This window comes from Oncorhynchus tshawytscha, linkage group LG22 (genome assembly GCF_018296145.1).
Source record: "Oncorhynchus tshawytscha isolate Ot180627B linkage group LG22, Otsh_v2.0, whole genome shotgun sequence".
Classification (NCBI taxonomy): domain Eukaryota; kingdom Metazoa; phylum Chordata; class Actinopteri; order Salmoniformes; family Salmonidae; genus Oncorhynchus; species Oncorhynchus tshawytscha.
Window position 1 is genome coordinate 3,719,751 of NC_056450.1, and position 25,267 is coordinate 3,745,017.

Sequence of the window (25,267 nt, forward strand, 5' to 3'; positions counted from 1 at the left end):
GACTCTTGTTCAAATGACACACGGCAAGAAATGCATTTTTTATTGAAGATGGAAAGGGCTACACCTTAGCTGAGAGAAATCAAGAAAATCTATTTGGAATTGTTCTACTATGCTTGTCAACAACTTGATCCCACAGGCTCACTGCCATATTGTCTCCTGACGTATAACTACCTTGGAAAAACTCCAAAAAACAGCCGTTGGATGCTTGCGACCTGCCTGACATTAAAGCAGGTTTAGCTAGCACAGAAAGCGCTTACATGGACAATGGCAGCTAAACTCTAAATCTTGAACGTTGAAATCTGGGCTTTGCCAATCTACCAAAACACACACCCGGGATTTGCTAAAGCCACCCCACCCCTTGCCTGCCATGTGCCAATGTGTATTTAGAGCAAGAATACTTCAAGAAGGGCATCTCCAATCTCCATTGAACCACACTTCAAACACACCACTTGTTCCTCTGAGACTGCTGCACCCAAAGCCATCCACTTAAAGGGGATTTGACCTGTGTTGACTCACTTGGCTTGGCTGTGATACTCAAATGTATGTGTGTGTCAATGCATGTTTGTTTGTGTGTGTGCATGTGTGGCTGCGTGTAGTTTGAGTGTGCACATGTGCTCGAGCATATAGTGTGTTTGACAGAGTGTTTTCAAAATGTGTGTGTGTGCACCCAAGCAAATGCGTCCCTGTTCTAAGTGGTTTCCAACAGCTCACATTAGTCGGCAATGACATGCTACAGTACCTGATGTGCAAACTTATGGTTAGCAGATTAGCAGGCTATTCAGTGCTGCATTGGAATGGAGGCCTGTTCTTTGGTATGGCCGGGACAGCCTCCATCACATTCTCAGCAGCGCCTCATTATCTGTCCAAGGAAAATAGCACTGATACCACTTTGGCTCAGGCCACCAGCGTGCTCTTACCAGAAACATCATCATTTGCAAACTGCCACATGTGAAGGTAATGCATAATATACCAGGCAACGGCAAATACCCCTGGATGTGTGTACAATGGACAAGAGCAGAAGCCATTTGGATGTGGAGGATAAAGAACGGAAAGCATGGAATATTGGATAAGAACTGGATAAAAAAAAAATAAGAGATGGAGTCAGTAGACACACAACATCAAAGGAGGTAATTCTCTCTCTCTCTCTGAGAAATGGCCCGTTATTATGCCTTGCCTAGAAAGTGTGTGTGTGTAAATTTAGAGTTCACATATTAAAGCAACCATTTCACATGTGAGGAGGATAACATGTTGTTTTCGTTTCACGTGTGAAAATGCCCCTTTCATATGTGGAATTGCAAGTTCACATGTGAAAAATCCATTTGCAGTTTCACATCGAAGAAAACTCCACATGTGGATATCTTACTTTGCTGTGAGGCAGCAGAGAGAACAGTCTGTGGTTTGGGTGGCCGGAGTCTTTGACAATTGTTTGTTGGACTTGTACATTTGGAAACTTTACAGATCTATTGATCAAACAACCATGAAAAGGTCGGCTCTCTCTCCCTCAGTTATGCACATCAACAAGATCAACAACTAATGCTAGCCAGGGCGAAAATCTAATGAAGGAACATTAGATAAACCCTCTTAAACTTTTTCAACTAGTTGCCCGTGAAAATTGCTCTGATAAAGAATGGCGAATTATAGCCTCCTCGTCCTTCTGCAGCTTCCCTGCCAATGCATGCTTGTCCCAACAAAGCACCCAAGCTAACTGGCTAAAGTTGGCTAGCTTGCTAGCTAGCTACTTCCAGACACAAACGAGAGAACTCCTCACTCTGACCATTTTACTCGCCGTAGCAGAGCTGGTTAGGCCGATTACATGTTATCTAGAGAGTTCATGACTAACCATTACTTTATGGCCTACGTTTACTGACACCGGTCATATTCAGCTGGTGTTGCGCATTTGTAAATTCAGCAGTTGTTCTGCGCTCTGACACACAGATGAGAGTGCGAGAGGGAAACTTGCAATCGCAAGAGATATGCTAACTGGAAAACAGTCGTTCAAGTTCATGCTAGCTACCCAAAATGACACCTGCATCCCTAGCTGTGTATAGCCACCAAAAAAACGATATGAGGGGAAAAAGTCAGTCACTCCTCCAATGGCTTGACATGACATCGTCCTAGCAGCTAGCTACAGTGCATTTGGAAAGTATTCAGACACCTTGACATTTTCCAATTTTATTTTACTTTACAGCTTTATTCTAAATGGATTAAAAAAAAAACATTTTTTACCCTCATCAAGCTACACACAATACCCTATAATAACAAAGCAAATACTTTTTATTTTATTTTTACATTTTTGCAGATGTATTAAAAATATTTACATAAGTATTCAGATCCTTTACACAGTACTTTGTTGAAGCACCTTTGGCAGTGATTACAGCCTAGAGTCTTCTTGGGTATGAAGCTACAAGCTTGGCACACCTGCATTTGGGGAGTTTCTCCCATTCTTCTCTGCAGATCCTCTCAAGCCCTGTCAGGTTGGATGGAAAGAGTTGCTACACAGCTATTTTCAGGTCTCTCCAGAGATGTTTGATCGGGTTCAAGTCCGGGCTCTGGCTGGGCCACTTAAGGACTTTTACAGACTTGTCCTGAAGCCACTCCTGCATTGGCTTGGCTGTGTGCTTAGGGTCGTTGTCCTGATGGAAGTTGAACCTTCACCCCAGTTTGAGGTCCTGAGCGTTCAGTAGCAGGTTTTCATCGGGACCTTTCTGTACTTTGCTTTGTTCATCTTTCTATCAATCCTGACTAGTCTCCCAGTCCCTGCCACTGAAAAAAATCCCCACAGCATGATGCTGCCACCACCATGCTTCACTGTAGGGATGGTGCCAGTTTTCCTCCAGACATGATGCTTGGCATTCAGGCCAAAGAGTTCAATCTTGATTTAATCAGATCAGAGAATCTTGTTTCCCATGGTCTGTCCTTTAGGTGCCTTTTGGCAAATTCCAAGCAGGCTGTCATGTGCCTTTTACTGAGGAGTGGCTACCGTCTTGCCACTCCATCCATAAAGGCCTGATTGGTGGAGTGCTGCAGAGATGGTTGTCCTTCTGAAATGTTCCCCCATCTCCACAGTGGAAGTCTGGAGCTCTGTCAGAGTGACCATCAGGTTCTTGGTCACCTCCCTGACCACGGCACTTCTTGCTCAGTTTGGTCGGGCGTCCAGCTCTAGGAAGAGTCTTGGTGGTTCCAAACTTCTTCCATTTAAGAATGATGGAGACCACTGTGTTCTTAGGGACCTTCAATGCTGCAGACATTTTTTGGTACCCTTCCCCGGACCTGTGCTTCGACACAATCCTGTCTCAGAGCTCTACTAACAATTCCTTTGACCTCATGGCTTGGTTTTTGCTCTGACATGCACTGTCAACTGTGGCACCTTATACAGACAGGTGTGTGCCTTTCCAAATCATGTCCAATCAATTGAATTTACCACAGGTGGACTCCAATTAAGTTGTAGAAACATCTCAAGGATGATCAATGGAAACAGGATGCACTGGAGCTCAATTTCGAGTCTCATAGCAAAGGGTCTGAATACTTATGTAAAAAAATTAATTTGTTTTTTATACATTTGCAGAAATGTCTAAAAACCTGTTTTCACCTGGTCTTTATGGGGAATTGTGTGTAGATTGATGATATTTTTTTATTTAATCCATTTTATAATAAGGTTGTAACATAAAAAAAATGTAGAAAAAGTAATTGCGTCTGAATACTTTCCTAATGCACTGTATCTAGCTAACGTTAGGCTCTGTGTTTTTTTACTCCGCTGGTCTCTGAGACAGAGTACAAATTAATCTGAGACAGACACTCAATGTGGTCTCGAGACCGGACTCGACTACTACAACACTGGTATGAACTTTCTGTGCAAAAAAAGGTAACGATAAACACAATAAAAGTCACTATATTGCAAAACTCATAAACTGACGCTATTCTCGGTCGGCGCCATCTTTGAGAGAGAGAAGTTTATAGTCGATCCAATGGCGCGGGCCATTCTACTCTCAGTGAGGTTGAGCAGTGCTGTTTCTCTACCTGTAGACAATGGCTAATTACGAACAAAGTACTATTTTAGGCATACCATAAAATAGTGGTACGGCTGTAACATTCTAAGATTAAGATTAGAGAGGAGGTAATCTATTCAATAAATACCTATTTGTAGATGACCTATTCTCTCTGTTTTCCATCTGTTTATATGAATAACATACAGGTGTCGTGGACTAAAAGAAGCCTAATCTAGCACTCTCCAGTTCATTACCAAACATAAATTGAGAGCTGACATTAAACAATGCAAGACAGAGGACTAATGTCAACGATGTGCATACAGATCTTCTCACCTGGGAAGGCGCACACACAAGCAGAGATAATGGGGAAAAGACAGCCAGGCGCATTGCTAAGCCAAAAAGGCATGATCTAAGAGCCGTAAACACATTATAATGGGAGAAGGGGGAAACAGAAGCAGATCCTTCTTGTGCAAGGTGGGAAGGAGGAGGCGTTTTGTCTGCAAATCCTGCATTTTCTGATGGATTCGGGGATGCTGCATTTGCAAGTGAGCAGAGCAAACGGATTTGTCCACCGAGTTGCACCACAGGGTTTGCCTGCAGTGGCGAAATGTGTTTCCGCCACAGCTTGGACAGGCCCCTTAAAGTCTTTTGTTCCTCCTTCCTGTCTCTCTCTGTGCGTGAGTTTGTGCGTGTGTGTGTATGTTTTTGAATGGAGTCAGTGTTTAAATGACCATCCCTCCCTCCATTTGGACACATAAATGTTAACAAGTTCTGTTTTGCCTTCAGGAGGTGCTATTAGTTCAGGCATTGAGACAAGGCCATTTTGCTGTTCTGTCATTCTGTCCCAACCAGCAGATCACCCATGCAGTGGAGATACAACTACTTGAAATGATTGATGCATGACACAACATGCTGTGTTGTATCCCAGGTAGGGACATAACACAATCCTTTATGGGCTTCAGTGATAACATACATTAGATCACATCTGCTTAAGAAGGGGAGAAGGACACTCCCTGTTTTGTGTCTGTATCACCAAGATTTATCTGCTAACCCACAAGGATGGGAGGTCCTGTTAAGTACAGTAGGATCTGTAAATTGATAGCCTTGCCTATGTCATTTGAGATCAAATGTTTTATGAGGCAACAGTACAGAATGTCACCTATTTGAGGGTATTTTATACTGTTTCACCATAAAGACAAATAAGTATTTGGACAAATTCACTTATAGTCTATTCAATTTAGACAAAAGTCGACCATTTTCATATTTCTAGCATGCAATGACTACATCATGCTTGTGAGACTACAAACTTCGTGGATGCATCTGCAGATCGTGTTATTTTGGAGTCACTCAAATAAAAGGTGACGATCTGTACTGTCACCTCATATAAAACACGATCTCAAATCCAAAATCCTGGAGTACAGAGTGAAATTAAACATTTTAGCAAAACATGTTTTGACAAAAGGAGCTACATTTAATACATTTATCATTTAAAGTGAATTAAAGTTCAAATGAAAGAGTGTCACAAAAGTTCCAAAGAGAAACAGTTTAGAACATGTTTAGTAATGAATAGAAGAAATGAAATGGAAAAGAGATTGAAGGTATTGCTGATAGGTAGTGGAATATAATTCATCTTCCTGGTTACCTGGAGAATAGACAGTTCTCAGACTTAAGGTGTGTGTGTGTGTTCTTAACAAAAGCTTATCACCACTTGAATAATAAATCTATCGTTTAATGATTTTCCTAATATAGCGTGTTTAGATGCAGGCTGCCCAATCAAAGCAATAGCTAATGAAATCAAGAAGACTGCTCAGTCAATGTCCCTTTTCCAACAGAGACATCAAAGCTAACCTTGAAGAGATGTGAAGGCACGACCCCAGGGTGAAAGAACAAGGTGTATTATTTGATTACTGCAAATCATTCCACACGGATGAAGACATTGAATTAAAACGTCAGCTTGAAAAATAGCGACAAGAAACAAATGAGCCTGCACAAAAGAGAGAAACGAAACGATCCCTCAAGAATTACCGCCCTATATACAAAAATATCCCGCAGATGAAAAGGGCACCATGTGTGCGAGCCATACAGCCAAGGATAGTAGCCCAGGTGTGTAGTCTACAAAATGATTGATTATGCCACTAGTTCGCAGGAGAGAAAGTACGAAGACAACCATTGAGCATAAAATGAGTCTAGAGGCTGAGCCTGTTTCAAATGCAATAGAGCAAAGCCCACTGACACCAAGTAAATCATTAATTCAAGCATTTTATCAGCGCAACATTAGCATTTTGTTGTGGCACTTGGGTGGCACACAGTATATCAGCCACATGGCATCAGAAAGCATGCTACATTTAAGTGATAATGCCCGAGAAGCCGGTGTTTGGAGGATATATTGGCATGGTGATATATTGGCATGGTGTTGTTAGGCCCGAGACCAAGTCATGTTTAAATAATGATTGACATATTTTCATTAAAAACGTTATTTTGAAGAATTTATTAGAATTTCCCACCTGTGGACACCGGGCCCTCATACCACCCTCATGGAGTCTGTTTCTGACCGTTCGAGCAGACACATGCACATTTGTGGACTGCTGGAAGTCATTTTGCAGGGCTCTGGCAGTGCTCCTCCTGCTCTTCCTTGCACAAAGGCGGAGGTAGCGGTCCTGTCGCAAAGGCGGAGGTAGCAGACGGCCTCCTCCACGTCTCCCGATGTACTGGCCTGTCTCCTGGTAGCGCCTCCATGCTCTGGACACTACGCTGACAGACACAGCAAACCTTCTTGACACAGCTCGCATTGATGTGCCATCCTGGATGAGCTGCACTACCTGAGCCACTTGTGTGGGTTGTAGACTCCGTCTCATGCTACCACTAGAGTGAAAGCACCGCCAGCATTCAAAAGTGACCAAAACATCAGCCAGGAAGCATAGGAACTGAGAAGTGGTCTGTGGTTATCACCTGCAGAACCACTCCTTTATTGGGGGTGTCTTGCTAATTGCCTATAATTTCCAACTGTTGTCTATTCCATTTGCACAACAGCATGTGAAATATATTGTCAATCAGTGTTGCTTCCTAAGTGGACAGTTTGATTTCACAGAAGTGTGATTGACTTGGAGTTACATTGTGTTGTTTAAGTGTTCCCTTTATTGTTTTGAGCAGTGTATTTTGAAGGAAGTGGAAAGGCCTACAAATAAAGATGTAGCATTATTCAACGGGTGGGTCTAATTCTGAATGCTGATTGGGTAAAACTGCATTCCAGCCAGTGGAATTCCACTGGCTAAATCTTTGATGTTAAAACTGCACAATTCACTGTCTCATTAGCCCAGCCAAGCAATTTGTAAACTTGATCTCCACTATAAAAAGCATTTAGTTTTCAACAGTGGAGATTTGTATATACCTTGCTGTCTTTCTGACATTTGCAACATTGTTTCAATAGTCAAATTCGATCTCCAGCTGTCACATAGTGATGAACGTGTCGGGGTCGGGAGTCAGGACGAGACAGACAGGCAGGCAGCGTCTCTCACTCAGCCAGTCGAAATCATGAATCAGCTGGCATCATGTTTATGGATAAATACAAAGAAATGTCAATTGAAAAAAGGTAGTTAGTTGGCGGTCTTTCCAGCTTCCATTTGAAGTGATTGTGTTAGCTGTGCTGTTGGCTAGCTCTTCTGAACCGCAGTGTTCAAATTTTCTATGCCTGGCGAAATCGCGCATTGTTATGGATGTATCCAAACTAAATATCACAGGAAAACAGCTTAAACAAATGCAAATGATGCTATTTTGCTGTTATTCTGGCTGCACTTTTTGACGTGACTAAGTTAGACGTAGTTGGCTAGCTAGCAAGCAAGGGATAAGAACGTTAACAGCCAGTATGGCAATGGAACATTTAGAATGAAAGACTGTATCCATAGATACAGAACAAAAAGAATGAACGACTGGGTCCTGCCACTGGCGAACAAACGACCATCTGACTTGGCTAGCCACCCTAGATTCGTTTTGGGACGACGTCCACAGGTGGAGGTTGTGCTTACAGCCCAACACCGTGCAGGATGTTTGGCATTTGCCAGAGAACACCAAGATTGGCAAATTCGCCACTGGCGCCCTGTGCTCTTCACAGATGAAAGCAGGTTCACACTGAGCACATGTGACAGACGTGACAGTCTGGAGACGCCGTGGAGAACGTTCTGCTGTTTGCAACCTCCTCCAGCATGAACGGTTTGGCAGTGGGTCAGTCATGGTGTGGGGTGGCATTTCTTTGGGGAGCCGCACAGCCCTCCATGTGCTCGCCAGAGGTAGCCTGACTGCCATTAGGTACGGAGATGAGATCCTCAGACTCCTTGTGAGACCATATGCTGGTGCAGTTGGCCCTGGGTTCCTCCTAATTGCAAGACAATGCTAGACCTCATGTGGCTGGAGTGTGTCAGCAGTTCCTGCAAGAGGAAGGCATTGATGCTATGGACTGGCCCGCCCATTCCCCAGACCTGAATCCAATTGAGTACATCTGGGACATCATGTCTCGCTCCATCCACCAATGCCACGTTGCACCACAGACTGTCCAAGAGTTGGCGGATGCTTTAGTCCAGGTCTGGAAGGAGATCCCTCAGGAGACCATCCGCCACCTCATCAGGAGCATGCCCAGGCGTTGTAGGGAGGTCATACAGGCACGTGGAGGCCACACACACACACACACACACACACACACTACTGAGCCTCATTTTGACTTGTTTTAAGGACATTACATCAAAGTTGGATCAGCCTGTAGTGTGGTTTTCCACTTTCATTTTGAGTGGGACTCCAAATCCAGACCTCCATGGGTTGATAAATTTGATTTCCATTGATAATTTGTGTGTGATTTTGTTGTCAGCACATTCAACTATGTAAAGAAAAAAGTATATTTCAGAATATTTCATTGATTCAGGTCTAGGATGTGTTATTTTAGTGTTCCCTTTATTTTTTTGAGCAGTGTATAACATCACCCTGCCGCCCGTTCATCATCACATAACACCACGTCTACCTCGGTCTCTATCCATCCATCATTTCTCCATGTTCATCATCCATCCAGGTATCAATTGCAGCTCTCTTTCTTCACTCTGCTCCTCCCATCACATATCAATCCACAATAATTGATTGCTTATCAGATCGGAAAAGGAACAATTAGGTTATTTCGACGCAGTATTTTCCCTAACCACTGTTTAACTCTGTTTGAGCCACAGATGCACGCACCGAAGCTTGCGCACACACACACAAAATCCTATGAATGCACACAGACATTCAAACCGAGAGAAAAACAGAAACACAGACAGGCAGAATACCTCACACAAAACAGAGCCTCTAATTATGAATTTTGATCTGCCTAAACACAACAATATCAAACAGCAACTCAATCACCGTATCAACATCAGGTCTCTGTCAAAGAATGAGAGGAATGGATATACCTATTGATGAATGGATCATTTTATATGACAGACACACTTTCTCTCCCTCAATGAATTAATATCTGCTGGTTTAAGACTAGCCCGGAATAGCCATGGGTGGAACGCAGAGTCAACAATGAATTAATTGTCACGTCTCAGGTTTGATACAGAAGATCTTTATTAGGTGCAAAGGTGGCTCCCAGGAGATAAAAGGAATTATACTGACCTCTGCTGGCAGTTGGAAACTCTGCCTGAAAAGGTTTTTGTGTGTGTGTGTGTGTGTGTGTGTATGTGTGTGTAGACCCATTGACAATTCACTGTGCTGAGTAAATAACACTAGACTTTAAGAGTTCTCAAAGCACCACATTTTAACTAACTAATTGGAAAGGAATACTGACAGACACAAGCCATTAACAGACGGGCCTTAATCGTCTCTCACCCTATTCTCTATAGAGTGGACTACGTTTAACCAAAGCCCTATAGGCACGGGTCTACACTAGTGCACTAAATAGGGAATAAGCTGCCATTTGGGACGCAATCCCAGTCTTGCTGCTGTGCCAGTGGTGAGTGACTGTGATTAACAGCTGGTTAGTGTTTGGGAGCTGAACCTGATGTGAATGGGTTGTCAAACAGACATAACAGATGTACACGTAAACACATAATCCTGTGAGTCGGCCAGTCTCTGTGGGTTCTGTACTGGTGTTACGGATGAGACAGGGTGGTACAAATGGTGAGAGAGAGAGAGGAAAGAGGGTGAGAGAGACGCTGGGTTTATTATCAAAACTTTAGCCACACATCAGTTAATACTAAAACACAGTCCAAGACATTATTTAGAGGAGTCACACAAGCATCATTGATCTAAGCCGTGGTCTGAGCCAATCAAATCTCTACCTCCAGCAGAACACCAATTTGCCTCTCAGCCCCTACTTGTAATTACGCATAAATCCTCCTCTCTGTGGGCTTCAGAGCATGTGTGCCGAGTTAAACCGACACACGCAAAGAATCCAAGGCCAGCCAACACCACAGCTGTTAGCATGGCTAGCTGAACACCCCTGAACCAGGGCCGTGTAGAAGAAGAGGTGCTAGAATGTAACCACAGAGAAGAGTGTCTATCCACCTAGTCCTCGGGCTATTCTACAGACACATGCCCTGTTATTAACAGAATCAGCTTAGGGCATATGGCCTTCATTGCCAGGTCGCAATTGTAAATGAGAACTTGTTCTCAACTTGCCTACCTGGTTAAATAAAGGTAAATAAATAAAATAAATAAATTCATTCAGTGGTATTGAAAAAGACCCTCACAACAAGCACATTCAGGCCAGAGATGGTCCAAATATGGTCCCCGGTTGCATGATGCTTCAAAGATGTGATTTGGCTGGCGAGTGAAGCGGGAGTTAGAGCAATTATTTTGCACTAGCAGAGGGTTTCAGAAGTCCTATATCCCTCAATGGGAGGCTGTTAATTAGCATGAACATCCCCAGAGCCTCCTCAGAGGTGGAGGAGCGCATCTTGTAGAGAATATTAGTGCGGATGACACCTCCCTTGTAGAAATTACATGATGTCATAAAGTGGAATACCCTGGGTTTATGCAAAATATACATTTACCTGGCTCGACAGCTGAAATGCGTGCAGGTGTGGAATCAAAATGGTTTGTGGGTATTGGTTCTGTGCATGAAGTGCATGAGGGCTTCCAGTGTTCTTTCAACGAGAAGTACAATCTAATCACATAACATTTATGTATTTTTGGCGATTCGTTGAAACAAGCACCACTATCCCGTGTCCGCTGATAACTGCGAAGTAAAGAACCTAAAAGTAGGCTACACATTGCTATGTTAACACATCACTTTATTATTCCGCATAACCTAGGAACACACCAGCTGGAATTGGAGTACAAAAACAGAACATAGCGTTATCTAATTCTGAAAAGCTTTGTCTTGTTATGGGCCCTGGTAGGGTACCTTTTCTATTGTCTGACGAAAGCAAGGAGAAAGGTGGATTGTTCACCAAAGCATCTGCCGTCTGGCTGAGTGACGTCCGTGTCCTTTTCAGAATGCAGATAAATACAAAACCAACGCGCCTCGCTAACTCTGCTGCGCTGCTTCGGAACAATGTATCGAGCTGAATTCGGTGCATATGCTCACTTCAAATCCTCCCGTGACCTTTGCACTGAGTTCGCTCACTCTACAGTGAGCATTGCAACTCCCAGGGCATACGGCTGTCAGGATGCAGCGGAGATTTATGAATTGACTTTAGGACAAACCTGAGATTTCGATCTAAGTTGTCTGAGCCAATCAAATTGACTGTAAAGCTAGAGGAAAAATGTATTGACTGTAAAACTAGATGAAAAAGTAATTGACTGTGTAAACTAGGCTTTAGAGCAAAATATCCCAATAATCTCTATTCACACTAGGAATGTGGGCAAATAAGGAGAGTATTATTTCTACTCCTGCTTGAAAGAATGTCCTTCGGGGATTACGACAAAGCACAACTCTATTTCAGTCATTGTTTCTTACACAACTGCTGTTGACAAATTAATAGAGAAATTAGTCACTTCTGGAAAGCAATAGTTGAACATGTATAAATATAGGGGAAACACTGCTTGTTGTAACAGCGGCGGGGCGCTGCTGCTAAATTGTGGCCGTTTTCAGTGTGTTTTCAACTTAAATGACTAAAAACAGAATGTATGTGGAACAGATAATGGGGCTATATATTTTTAATAAGATCCTCTTTAAGAACTAACAACCACCAGAATAAAACTAGACAGTCAGGTAAACCTTTAAAAAAATGTCATGGTATGTTTTTTTTTTGTTAGAGTCACTCAGATAGCATAAGAACACAACATACCCTAAGCCATAGCAAAATGTGTAGAATTGCAGAAAACTAGCTTTAAAACCAAAAATGTCTCACCGCCCCTTGGCAAAATTTGGAGAATTGCAGGAAATTAGCATTAAAGTAATTCCCCAGTGAAAATTGCATATCTCATATTCTGTTAACTAATACCCAAATCATGTTGTTGACTTAAATAAATTGGAGAGAAAAAAAACCTTCAAAAACCACACCTCAAACTTTCAAGAACGCTTGTTATTTCCTCAAAGAGTATGATGTAATACTCCTCAAGAGGAGAGGATGAGCTGGTCAATCAGCGGTCTAAAGGAGGATGAGCTGGCCAATCAGCAGTCTAAAGGAGGATGAGCTGGCCAATCAGCGGTCTAAAGAGGATGAGCTGGCCAATCAGCGGTCTAAAGGAGGATGAGCTGGCCAATCAGCGGTCTATTCGAGTTCATATTTTTTACATGACCTGTACAGTATATGCTCACACCATTCTGTTGTTGGGGTGCGCCAACACCATTCCAACACAGAAAAGCTTCTTTTCCACTTTTTGGAAGGAAAACTATTTTCACTCATTGTCATTATAGGTCATATTTCATAGAAATCTGGAAACACAGAGCAGTTCATTAAAAAAATAAAAATCTCTACACTAATTTTTCCACAGCTGCTGAAAAAAAATAGGAGAAACACTGATCGAGCCTATAATTATCCAGCTGGCAATTTCTGTTAAATTCACCAACTGAACAATAACACATCATTCATTCATGGTGAATCAAATTCCTGAACTATGCCTGAATTGAATTGAGATGGTATTGAATAGACACTGTTACAGCAGCTATACCACGTTGTATAAACTGTGCCTAGACTACAGGTAAATTACATAACTAAAGAAAGAGTCATTTAACAGTCAGACTACAAGATGCTTGGCACATAGCTTGGGAATGTGTGGGCTCATGTGTGGGCTTTAAGATGTCTTTCGCTCTCTTTCGCTGCCTCGCTCTGTCTCAGGCAGGCATAACAAAAGCAGGCTCAGTAGTATGGGGTCTGACTCTCTGTTATGTCTGTCTGAAATACTCCTTATCCCAGGCGTGGAGATGTGGAGATGATCATCCCCAAAACAGCAAAAAAAAACGTACACACAATCAATTGCATGTGCGCAGCACTCACACACAGACTCTCTCTCTCTCTCTCTCTCTCTCTCTCTCTCTCTCTCACACACACACTCTCTCACACTTGTTATAGAAGTATAAATAAATAAACCAACCAAAATCCAAAGCCGTGGACCTCAAACACTCACACGTACAGTAGCCAACCTGTCGTGGGCACTGGGCAGCTTTATGAAGGAAACAGGAAATGGTTTGACTTACCCACGTTTAGGACATTGGCGGACAGGAAGTGGCAGCAGGGGAGGCTGGCCGTGCTCACGTAGGAGTCGTTGTCCGTCATCATGGTAACTCTGGACCTCAGGGAGGGGTTGGGAGAGTCCGTCGCCATGGCGACTCACGCTTCAGCTCCCAGGACCAGGATACAGGAAACTTGAGATGTGTGTGTATTACTTCAGGAAAGTGTGCTCTCAAATCGGGAGATATGGCTTAGGTTGTTAGTTTCAATAGACTGATCAAGGGTAAAAGGGACAGCTGTCTGTTTAGTCTAAGCTTGCTTCGAAACATCAACACAACTAGGAGGCCTAAAACTGTGTCAACAATGTCTCTAGAACGTTTCCAAAATTATGCAGAGCAGAGATATGCCACCTCGTTGCCTGGAGCACAGAACACAGGTCCCAGTTCAAAGGTCAAGGATCAAACAGAAGGGAGGGTCACCACAGTAGTCAGTCCCGTATTTCACTTTCCATTGAGATGGAGGAGACAGGAGAGCAGTGATGAGCAGTGATGACGTCCATCTGATTACAGCACTGTTTCAGCCCTGGATACTAAGTGTCTCTGGGCTGCGTGACAAACCAAACGTGAAGAGGCTTAGGAGCCAGGGGATGAGACAGGAGACACAGAGAACAAGTAGCACCTGTTGACCAGAGACAGATCGGGAGATGTTAGTAAGAGCTCTTGAGACGAAACAACCAAACACAAAATAACAGATTGCATGATTAGGCAAGTATCAAATGAGTCACATGAAATGAATACGTAGACCACACCATAGATAGCAAACTGCTATACCTTTGTTGAGCATGGTCCCTGACAAATGAAAAAACTACGTAGATGACATTAATATACTTTGCCATTTCGTTTCCTTGGTGTGGGTGCACATGGAGCAAAAAATGAAATATAAGTGGGAATCGGGAAGGGATAAAGCATTATGATAGCTACATGGAATATCCCACTCATGGAGACTGAATACCAGTTTCCACTGTTTCTGTCTGCTTTTTTTTAACCTTTATTTAACCAGGCAAGTCAGTTAAGAACAAATTCTTATTTTCAATGACAGCCTAGGAACAGTGGGTAACCTGCCTGTTCAGGGGCAGAACGACAGATTTGTACCTTGTCAGCTCGGGGGTTTGAACTTGCAACCTTCCGGTTACTAGTCCAACGCTCTAACCACTAGGCTACCCTGCCGCCCCTTACAGGCCACTGAGCTCCTTTTGGGAAAAAAAACCCTCAAATGTGCTTTTAAACTCAAATCATATGCCATGCCACAAACCTAATTTAGCGTTGTTGCAAACGCTTTCAAGTTTCATTCAGGACACATCATGTGAGCAGATTTGGCCAGACAGAAGACCTAGACAAGGAAGAAAATTTCCAAGATGGCGTAGCAGTGCAGACGTTGTTTGTCGTTCTCCCGTGTCTTTTTTTGTATATATTTCAAATCTCTTTTTCCATTTTTTAAATTAAACATACCTTCCGGCAACCCGCCTCACCCAATGTGATACAGATCTGCTATTTTTTAGACTTTATAGATAGAACCTCCATCAGAACCTAGCCATCAGAAGCTAACCAGCTAATTAGCTACTAGCTATGTTGTCATTGTTAGCCACTGCTAGCGGCCTTTACCTTTAGCACAGACACCAGCCGCTTTTAGCCTGGATAATACTTGCCAGCCTGCCAGTCTGCACAGCGCGTTATCAACCCTGCCCTAGCATCGAATAGTCCCCGCGATATGCAACGTTTCAGGGAAGTCAGGAACCAATACACACAGTCAGTTAGGAAAGCAAATGCTTTTTCAAACAGAAATTTGCACTAAAGTCCATGGAGAATAAGAGCACCTCCTCCCAGCTGCCCACTGTACTGAGGCTAGGAGACACAGTCACCACCGATAAAGCCACGATCGTCAAGAATTTCACTAAGCATCTCTCTACAGCTGGTCATGCTTTCCGCCCTGCTACCCCAACTCTGGCCAACAGCTCCACATCCCCCGCAGCTGCTTGCCCATGCCTCTCCAGCTTCTCCTTCACCCAAATCCAGATAGCAGATGTTCTGAAAGAGCTGCAAAACCTGAACCCGCACAAATCAGCTGGGCTAGAAAATCTGGACCCTCTCTTTCTAAAATTAAATCTGCCGTCATTGTTGCAACCCCTATTACCAGTCTGTTCAACCTCTCATTCGTATTGTCCGAGATTCCTAAAGATTGGAAAGATGCCGCGGTCATCCCCCTCTTCAAAAGGGGTTGACACTCTAGACCCAAACTGTTACAAACCTATATCCACCATGCCCTGCCTTTCTAAAGTCTTCGAAAAAACAAAACAGATCACTGCCCATTATGAATCCCACCGTACCTTCTCTGCTGTGCAATCCGGTTTCCGAGCTGGTCACGGGTGCACCTCAGCCACACTCAAGGTACTAAACGATATCATAACAGCCATCGATAAAAGACAGTACTGTACAGTCGTCTTCATCGACCTGGCCAAGGCTTTCGACTCCGTCAATCACCGTATTCTTATCGGCTTTGGTTTCTCAAATGACTGCCTCGCCTGGTTCACCAACTACTTCTCAAATAGAATGTGTGTCAGTGTGTCAAATCAGAGGGCCTGTTGTCCGGACATCTGGCAGTCTATGGGGGTACCACAGTGTTAATTCTAGGGCCGACTCTTCTCTGTATTTATCAACGATGTCGCTCTTGCTGCGGGTGATTCCCTGATCCACCTCTACGCAGATGACACCTTTCTGTATACATCTGTCCCTTCTTTGGACACTGTGTTAACAAACCTCCAAACAAGCTTCAATGCCATACAACACTCCTCCGTGGCCTCCAACTGCTCTTAAAACGCTAGCAAAACTAAATGCATGCTTTTCAACCGATCACTGCCCGCACCCGCATGCCCGACTAGCATCACTACTGTGGACGGTTCTGACTGAGAATATGTGGACAACTACAAATACCTAGGTGTCTGGCTAGACTGTAAACTCACCTTCCAGACTCATAGTAAACATCTCCAATCCAAAATTAAATCTAGAATCGGCTTCCTATTTCGCAACAAAGCCTCCTTCACCCACGCTGCCAAACATACCCTTGTAAAACTGACTATCCTACTGATCCTCAACTTCGGCGATGTCATTTACAAAATAGCCTCCAACAATCTACTCAGCAAACTGCATGCAGTCTATCACAGTGTCATCCGTTTTGTCACCAAAGCCCGTATATCACCCACCACTGCGACCTGTATGCTCTCATCGGCTGGCACTCGCTACATATTCGTCGCCAGACCCACTGGCTCCAGGTCATCTATACAGTGAGGGAAAAAAGTATTTGATCCCCTGCTGATTTTGTACGTTTGCCCACTGACAAAGAAATGATCAGTCTATAATTTTAATGGTAGGTTTATTTGAACAGTGAGAGACAGAACGCATGTTTAAAAACGCATGTCAAAAATGTTATAAATTGATTTGCATTTTAATGAGGGAAATAAGTATTTGACCCCCTCTCAATAAGAAAGATTTCTGTCTCCCATGGGTCTTTTATACAGGTAACGAGCTGAGATTAGGAGCATACTCTTAAAAGGGAGTGCTCCCAATCTCAGTTTGTTAGCTGTATAAAAGACACCTGTCCACAGACGCAATCAATCAATGAGATTCCAAACTCTCCACCATGGCCAAGACCAAAGAGCTCTCCAAGGATGTCAGGGACAAGATTGTAGACCTACACAAGACTGGAATGGGCTACAAGACCATCGCCAAGCAGCTTGGTGAGAAGGTGACAACAGTTTGTGCGATTATTCACAAATGGAAGAACACAAAATAACTGACAATCTCCCTCTGCCTGGGGCTCCCTGCAAGATCTCACCTCGTGGAGTTGCAATGATAATGAGAACGGTGAGGAATCAGCCCAGAACTACACGGGAGGATCTTGTCAATGATCTCAAGACAGCTGGGACCAAAGTCACCAAGAAAACAATTGGTAACACACTATGCCGTGAAGGACTGAAATCCTGCAGCACCAGCAAGGTCCCCCTGCTCAAGAAAGCACATATACATGCCCATCTGAAGTTTGAAGTTTGCTGAATCTGAATGATTCAGAGGACAACTGGGTGAAAGTGTTGTGGTCAGATGAGACCAAAATGGAGCTCTTTGGCATCAACTCAACTCGCCGTGTTTGGAGGAGGAGGAATGCTGCCTATGACCCCAAGAATACCATCCCCACCGTCAAACATGGAGGTGGAAACATTATGCTTTGGGGGTGTTCTTCTGCTAAGGGGACAGGACAACTTCACTGCATCAAAGGGACGATGGAAGGGGCCATGTTCCGTCTTATCTTGGGTGAGAACCTCCTTCCCTCAGCCAGGTCATTGAAAATGGGTCGTGGATGGGTATTCCAGCATGACAATGACCCAAAACACACAGCCAAGGCAACAAAGGAGTGGCTCAAGAAGAAGCACATTAAGGTCCTGGAGTGGCCTAGCCAGTCTCCAGACCTTAATCCCATAGAAAATATGTGGAGGGAGCTGAAGGTTCAAGTTGCCAAACGTCAGCCTCGAAACCTTAATGACTTGGAGAAGATCTGCAAAGAGGAGTAGGACAAAATCCCTCCTGAGATGTGTGCAAACCTGGTGGCCAACTACAAGAACCGTCTGACCTCTGATTGCCAACAAGGGTTTTGCCACCAAGTACTAAGTCATGTTTTGCAGAGGGGTCAAATACTTATTTCCCTCACAGTCTGTCACTGTTCAAATAAACCTACCATTAAAATTATAGACTGATAATTTCCTTGTCAGTGGGAAAACACAATCAGCAGGGGATCAAATACGTTTTTTCCCTCACTGTAAGTCTTTTCTAGGTAAAGCTCCACCTTATCTCAGCTCACTGGTCACCATAACACCCACCCGTAGCACACGCTCCAGCAGGTATATCTCACTGGTCATCCCCAAAGCCAACACCTGCTTTTGGCCGCCTTTCCTTCCAGTTCTCTGCTGCCAATGACTGGAACGAATTGCAAAAATTGCTGAAGTTGGAGACTTATCTCCCTCACTAACTTTAAGCATCAGCTATCTGAGCAGCTTACCGATCACTGCAGCTGTACACAGCCCATCTGTAAATAGCCCATCCAACTACCTACCTCATCCCCATATTGTTTTTAATTTACTTTTCTGCTCTTTTGCACACCAATATTTCTACTTGCACATCATCATCTGCACATCTATCACTCCAGTGTTAATTTGCTCAATTGTAATTACTTCGCTACTATGGCCTATTTATTGCCTTACCTCACGCTATTTGCACACACTATATAGACATTTGATATTGTGTTATTGACTATACGTTTGTTTACGTGAAACTCTGTGTTGTTGTTTTTGTGGCACTGCTTTGCTTTATCTTGGCCAGGTCACAGTTGTAAATGAGAAATTGTTCAACTGGCCTACCTTGTTAAATAAAGGTGAAATAATAATAAAAAACATCATAGGCTATTTTGATACAAATGTGGATGCATATCAATGAGAGATATAATAAAAATGCCATTTAACAGACGCATTTATCCAAAGAGACTTAGTCATGCATACATTTTAAGTATGGGTGATCCCGGGAACCAAAATCCCTATCCTGGTGTGGCAAGCACCATACTCTACCAATAGAGCTACAGATGACCACAATGAGAGAGAGAGAGATAGAGAAAGCGAGCGAGAGGCTTGTAAATTCACAAGTTATTCATAACAGGCTGGAGGGAATAAATCTCATTTCCAGGTTAAAAATACCTTTCATCTTCAATAGAGCACATACACTGTGTTGGTGAGAACGGCAATCTCTATCTATTCATAGTCAAGAGAGGAGATCAGTGGCTGTGTATCTTCAAGCGGGCACCAGACGAGACACCTAGACTTACTGTCTGCTAAGGCCGAGAGCAGGGGAGGGCATGTTTTGTACAACACCGATATATGAACACATCACACTAAATGTACCACATACTTAGTAGTGTCACAACACCAATGCAAACATGCACACACACACACACAGTCCCGAAAGATCCTTATTAGGGAGTGGTAATAAACCAATTCACACATTACAAGGACAAGCCTTAAAAATACAAAATAAAAGACAGCGAGCGAGCGCAAGAGAGAAAATATGACATGAATCATCATTGGCTCTTAGCAGTTTGGCTCTTGGTAATTACACTCATACAGGTGGTGATGTCTCAGGAGCCAAGTGCCTTAGCTCTGATTTTGTCATGACTGTTACAGCCATGTGTCTCTAACCTGGTTTGGGTTTGAATTACATTTTAGGTAGATTGGAGAGGAAAAATGCTGCTGGCTGTATTATATCAACATCTCAGATTGCAGGCCTCAAATCTTAATTATCTGATACTAGCTGAAGTAACTTAATGCACAAATACACAGTAGCCCACTCCAATTACCCATTTCCAACCAACGCAACTTCTCCACTCTGCTTCCTACATAAACAAATGATGTTTATCTACCTTTATGTTGCTAGCATCCGCGCCACATTCCTCAAACTAATCCAACCAAGGAGACGATGGCTTCAATGGCTTACAGTAAATACTGTTACTCCTTCACCAGAAAGTCCTTCTTAAGCTGCCAGTACTGTGCTGTCTGTGAGGACAGGCTGCTGTGTTGTAATGCTACTGCTCCCAGGTATAGAGAACAATGTGTATGAGGGTGAGGGTTAGACTCAGGGGTTGGCTGTTGGCTGGCTGGTTTGCTGAGACGTGTTCAGAACTGTTAGGAGGGCGGTCAGACTGAACAGAGGTTGCCTTGAGTGCAGGCCCGGGCACGCCTGCCTCACACATAGACAGAAATGCTTGATTGTGTGTGTTTTTGTGTGTGTGTTGGGAAGGGGGAAATGCACCTAACCCCACCCACGAACGGGCTCTTGCCAAGAGTATGACAAATCCTTCTATGGGAGAGGAGCTTCTGTCTCCCTTGCTTTAAGCCCAACCCAGGATGTTTACTCTCTATTAGTGCAGGGACGGTGAACACATTCTCACTCCCTCTTCACTCGCAATGACACACTACTCCCTATAGCGCACTCAGTGTTTCCCCTATATGCAAATCGTGACTATCACTGTTTAGTTTTATTCAATTATTTTTGTTTTGATTTTTAATCTTGAAAATATATTTTTTAAAGTTTCCAGTGTATACTTAAATGACCAGATATTACTCCATTTGTATACATGATATGTTTTTAAATACGATCATCTTTGAGAACTGACAATCACCAAAATATAAAGTAGACAGGGAGAATCTAAAATTCCCAAAATGGCATGGGGCCCCCAATGATTTTGTTATAATTTTTGAGTCATTCAAAAACCATGGCAAAATTTGTTTTAAAACCGCAAATTAGTGATCTGCGGGGCGGGTGGGTTTAGGGCAGGGGTGTCAAACTCATTCCATGGAGGGCCTAGTGTCTGCGGGTTTTTGTTTTTTCCTTTCAATTAAGACCGAAACAATCAGGTGAGGGGAGTTCTTTGCCAATTAGTGACCTTAATTCATCAATCATGTAGAAGGAGCGAAAACCAGCAGACACTCGGCCCTCCGTGGAATGAGTTTGACACGTGGTTTAGGGTCATTAAATATTGTGTGGATGAAGGCCGGAATGGCGGCGGGCAAATTGAATAAAGAGAAAACAATACCTTAAATCCATAAATGTGTCATTCTTGTGCAATTTATACAGTATCTGTAGGCTACATTGAGGTTTTTCTTTCATTATTTTTGCATATCCGGCATTAGTGTGTAATCATAATCAAGATGGGGACTTCAAAGTTCTATGGCACGTCAATGGAACTGTAGCTTACTGTTCAGATGGGTTAAATGGAAACTGAAATCTGGACACCTCTCACATAGCCTTAATATGAACTCCCCGACAGGACTGGAGAAATAGGATTTATTTCAGCATCTTGAGAGAATGTGAATGCCAGTTAAGATAGCACCTCTACAGATGGTAGTCTATATTTAACTGAAAGCTTATCAGAAACATGTTTGGTTGTTTTCACAGGCTTTTATTTCTTTACAAACAGATTTTTTTTTTGTTATTGCATTTTCCCCCCGGTCCCTAAAAATCAGAGATGTCAGAGAACACTGGAAACACTACTAATGTCGACAAGATTACATCATTCATTCTATCAATTTATGACATTCTGGTGAGCAATGGTTTATTTAGCCTTCTAGGGCAACAAATGACAGAAGAGAAGCTGCATGCATCTGACTATAGACAAGTTGACTTACAAATAGCCTACCAAAATGTCAGAAATTGTTTACCGAAATATATCTAAATCAGGCAAAATAAATCCTTCCCCCAGTTCCAAAAAAATCATTCTGCAGTCTCTGACTGTAGCCTACAGCGCATTTTCTATATTAGTGGGTTAGGGTCAGGTGCGGGCCTTCGATTTTCACTTTATCACATACTGTATAGTCGGGCGGTTGCAGATGGATTATTAGCAATTGCGGGCGGGTGCAGTCGAACAAACTGCTGTCCCACCCACCACTACAGCAATTTTTCTCTCAGCCCAATGACAGAATGTGTAGATTTGCAATGAAACTAGTTTTAAAACTGTAAAACAATCTCTCAGCCTGTCACACCCTGATCTGTCTCACCTGTCCTCGTTATTGTCTCCACCCCCTCCAGGTGTCGCTTGTTTTCCCCAGTGTATTTATCCCTGTGTTTCCTGTCTCTCTGGGCCAGTGTATTTATCTTTGTGTTCCCTGTCTCTCTGTGCCCGTTCGTCTTGTATGTCCAAGCCGATCAGCAATTTTCCCATTTTTCCTGCTTTGCCTTTTCTCTTTTTCTAGTCCTCCTGGTTTTGACCCTTGCCTGTTCTGAACTCTGTTACCGCCGGCCTGACCATTCTTCCTACCCTGACCTCAAGCCTGCCTGCCTGCCACTCTGTACCTCATGGACTCTGATCTGGTTATGACCTTTTGTCTGTTCACGACCATTCTCTTGCCTATTCCCTTTGGATTTATTAAACAACTCCAACCATCTGCCTCCTGTGTCTGCATTTGGGTCTCACCTAGTGTCATGATACAGCCACATGACAAAATGTGTAGAATTACAGAAATTTGCTTTAAAACTAAAATGTTCTTTCAGCCCCATGGCAAAATGTATACAATTGCAGGAAATTAGCATTTAAAAGTGCATTTGTTTCACCCAGTCCCATGTCAAAAATGTGTAGAATTGCAGGAAACTAGCTTTTAAACTCTAAAAGGTTTTCTCCACCCCATGGCAAAATGTGTAGAATTGCTCCTAGAGCAGAGTTATGCGACACACGCACTGATAAAAGACGGCTATACTTGTAAGACAGCTTCCCCTCTTTTAACGCCGTCTCTCAATGTCACAACACAGACCACAAAATGAAGTACAGTTCTCAGTGTAGTAGATGAGTTGTAACCGAAACCGATTGTGCCATAATCCACCAAAGAGACAGATTGAGCTTTGACACTTCCATCACTATGGCTGAGTCCCAAATGACACCCTATTCCTTAATGTAGTGCATTTGGGAGTCTGTCTCCTTGGTTGTTTACAGCACATTCGGTGTCGGTTACAACTCGCCTACTACACGAGTACTGTACTTTTGTGGTCCCTGTTGTGTCTTCTTGTGACAATGAGTGACAGAGAGCTAATCGGGGGGAAGCTTTTTCTTTACAGGTATAGTGGTATTCTGTGTGTTTTATCCACGCTGGTGGTCAAAGGCTGCGGACACAATGGCTCTTTCACTTTTAGTAACTACTACAACGTCACTTTTACAGAACACACACACAATGGGTCTGGTACAAAACAGGCTTCCACCGTACACCACAGACTGATGCTGAGGGAAAATTCATTGAGTTTCTTCAGAGCCCAAGTTCAAAACACACAGGCACATACGGTATATTCAGACATGGCTTCGGCTTCTGAGTCTCCAAATTGTGTAAATGATCTCACATGATCTGATATCATTGTTAGATATTGCTATACGTTAACATTATTATTCACATCACTACAGTGTGGCAGGTTGCCTCGCAGTTAAGAGCGTTTGGCCAGTAACCGAAAGGTCATTGATATGAATCCCAGAGCAGACTAGGTGAAAAAAAATATGTCAATGTGCCCTTGGCTAAAGGCACTAAACACTAATTGCTCCTGGATAAGGGCTTCTGCTAAATGACTAAAATGTACATTCAGAATAAATAACTAAATAGGTTACAGTTGGCGTTATACATTAAACCAGTAACTCAATAACTTTTTGGCATTGTGTTGTGACCTCTCCAAACACCTTTCAAATGTTCCTAATGCAGGCTTAATCCACAAAATGAACTAAATAATGTTTCTTGCCACAGACCAGTCTTTAATTAATTGTGAAGAGGCAGCACTGGCTACCATCCAACAGTTGGTCCTCCTTACCCACCCGTTACATAGGAATCACTGTCTTTAAACTGAAAGGGGCAAATCCTAACTTTAGGTCTCTCACTGACATCAATGCATGACTAAGTGAAAATGTGAAAATGAAGTGAAAGGTATAATTCGCCCCATAATGATGACATATGTACAGAACCCACTGTCTCCTCATCAGGCTTGCGGCAAGAAGTCATGTGTTTCCTGGGACACGGAACATCTACCTTGGCAGATGACAGCGGTGGAAACTGTATTTCCTCACTAAATACACTGGTTTACAGCTGATTTATAGCCTCTTAGCACATCAACCTTTAGCCTGCGGCGCCGCAAGGCTAGCTCTGCCACGCTAGCATTGAAGACCAACACATGGGACTCAGTGACACTTGTTACTGTATTTTATTTATTTAACCCTTTATTTTACTAGGTAAGTTGACAGAGAACATATTTTCATATACAGCAAGGACCTGGTGAATTAAAGTTGCGAGATAAATGACAGGTTTGGTTGTATAAACAACAGAGGAAAAAGTGTGTTCACAGGAGAAATCAGACCCCTGAAGTAACATGGAGTCTCCTGTTCAGTTGGGCCTCCTCCCCTTTGCAGCGGGTTACATGTTTGTTTTTCCTCACTCTCCCAGCTATAAGGTGTTGAGTTTCAGCGCCAGCCAGAAAATCCCCCCTAAAAACCTCAAAGGGGTGAAAACCTACACCGCATTGACTAAACGCAGCAAAAACTCCACAAAGGATGTCTAACCTGCTCTTCCAATCAAATAGCACTGTTGTTAAAGACTGTTGGGGTTATGATACAGTACAGTCCCAATAGTTGACTTAAACTGGGCTTGTTTGAATGGCGTCTGGCTGTACAAACCACAAGGGAGAGACTAAGCACACAACACACCCACACCTGAGTTGCACAGGAAAGATTATTTTACCAATAGAAGTCCATCCCTGCTAGATAGTAAAAGTAGACTTGCCCTCGCCACACCTTTGTGGTGAGCAACAGCACTGATTTATCTGTAAGTAAGACAGGCAAGAAACAAGAACGTTGATATGACATTACCTTTCAGAGAGGAAATAAGAGGCATAGGACACAGCCAAGTCTAGCCTCGATGTTGGTGTGTTTTAGTGTGTGGCGTCCTGTGAAATTCCCCCACTTGGACAGCTTTACAACTATTATCCCCACACACCTCCGTAAAATCCCTCACACACACACACACACCTGAGAAGCAGCACACACTACTCACTGCAACAGCCGGAAGTGAGTTATGTCATTTCAATGAGCTTTGTCTAT

At 43.2% G+C, this 25,267-nt stretch overlaps 1 protein-coding gene across 4 annotated transcripts in view; it reads right to left on the minus strand.

The window, feature by feature from the left end:
- The window catches only part of plch2a (phospholipase C, eta 2a), a 183,729-nt gene that overhangs the window by 154,987 nt on the left and 3,475 nt on the right, over positions 1-25,267 (minus strand). For 2 of the 4 annotated variants that reach the window (XM_024383760.2, XM_042303579.1), the window contains one exon: positions 13,588-14,239. In XM_024383760.2, coding sequence (XP_024239528.2) covers positions 13,588-13,714 — 127 coding nt within the window. In that variant the 5' untranslated portion in view covers positions 13,715-14,239. Of the gene's footprint in view, positions 1-13,587; positions 14,240-20,071; positions 20,264-25,036; positions 25,231-25,267 lie in introns of those variants that run through there. The other 2 variants (XM_024383761.2, XM_024383759.2) reach the window with 2 other exon arrangements.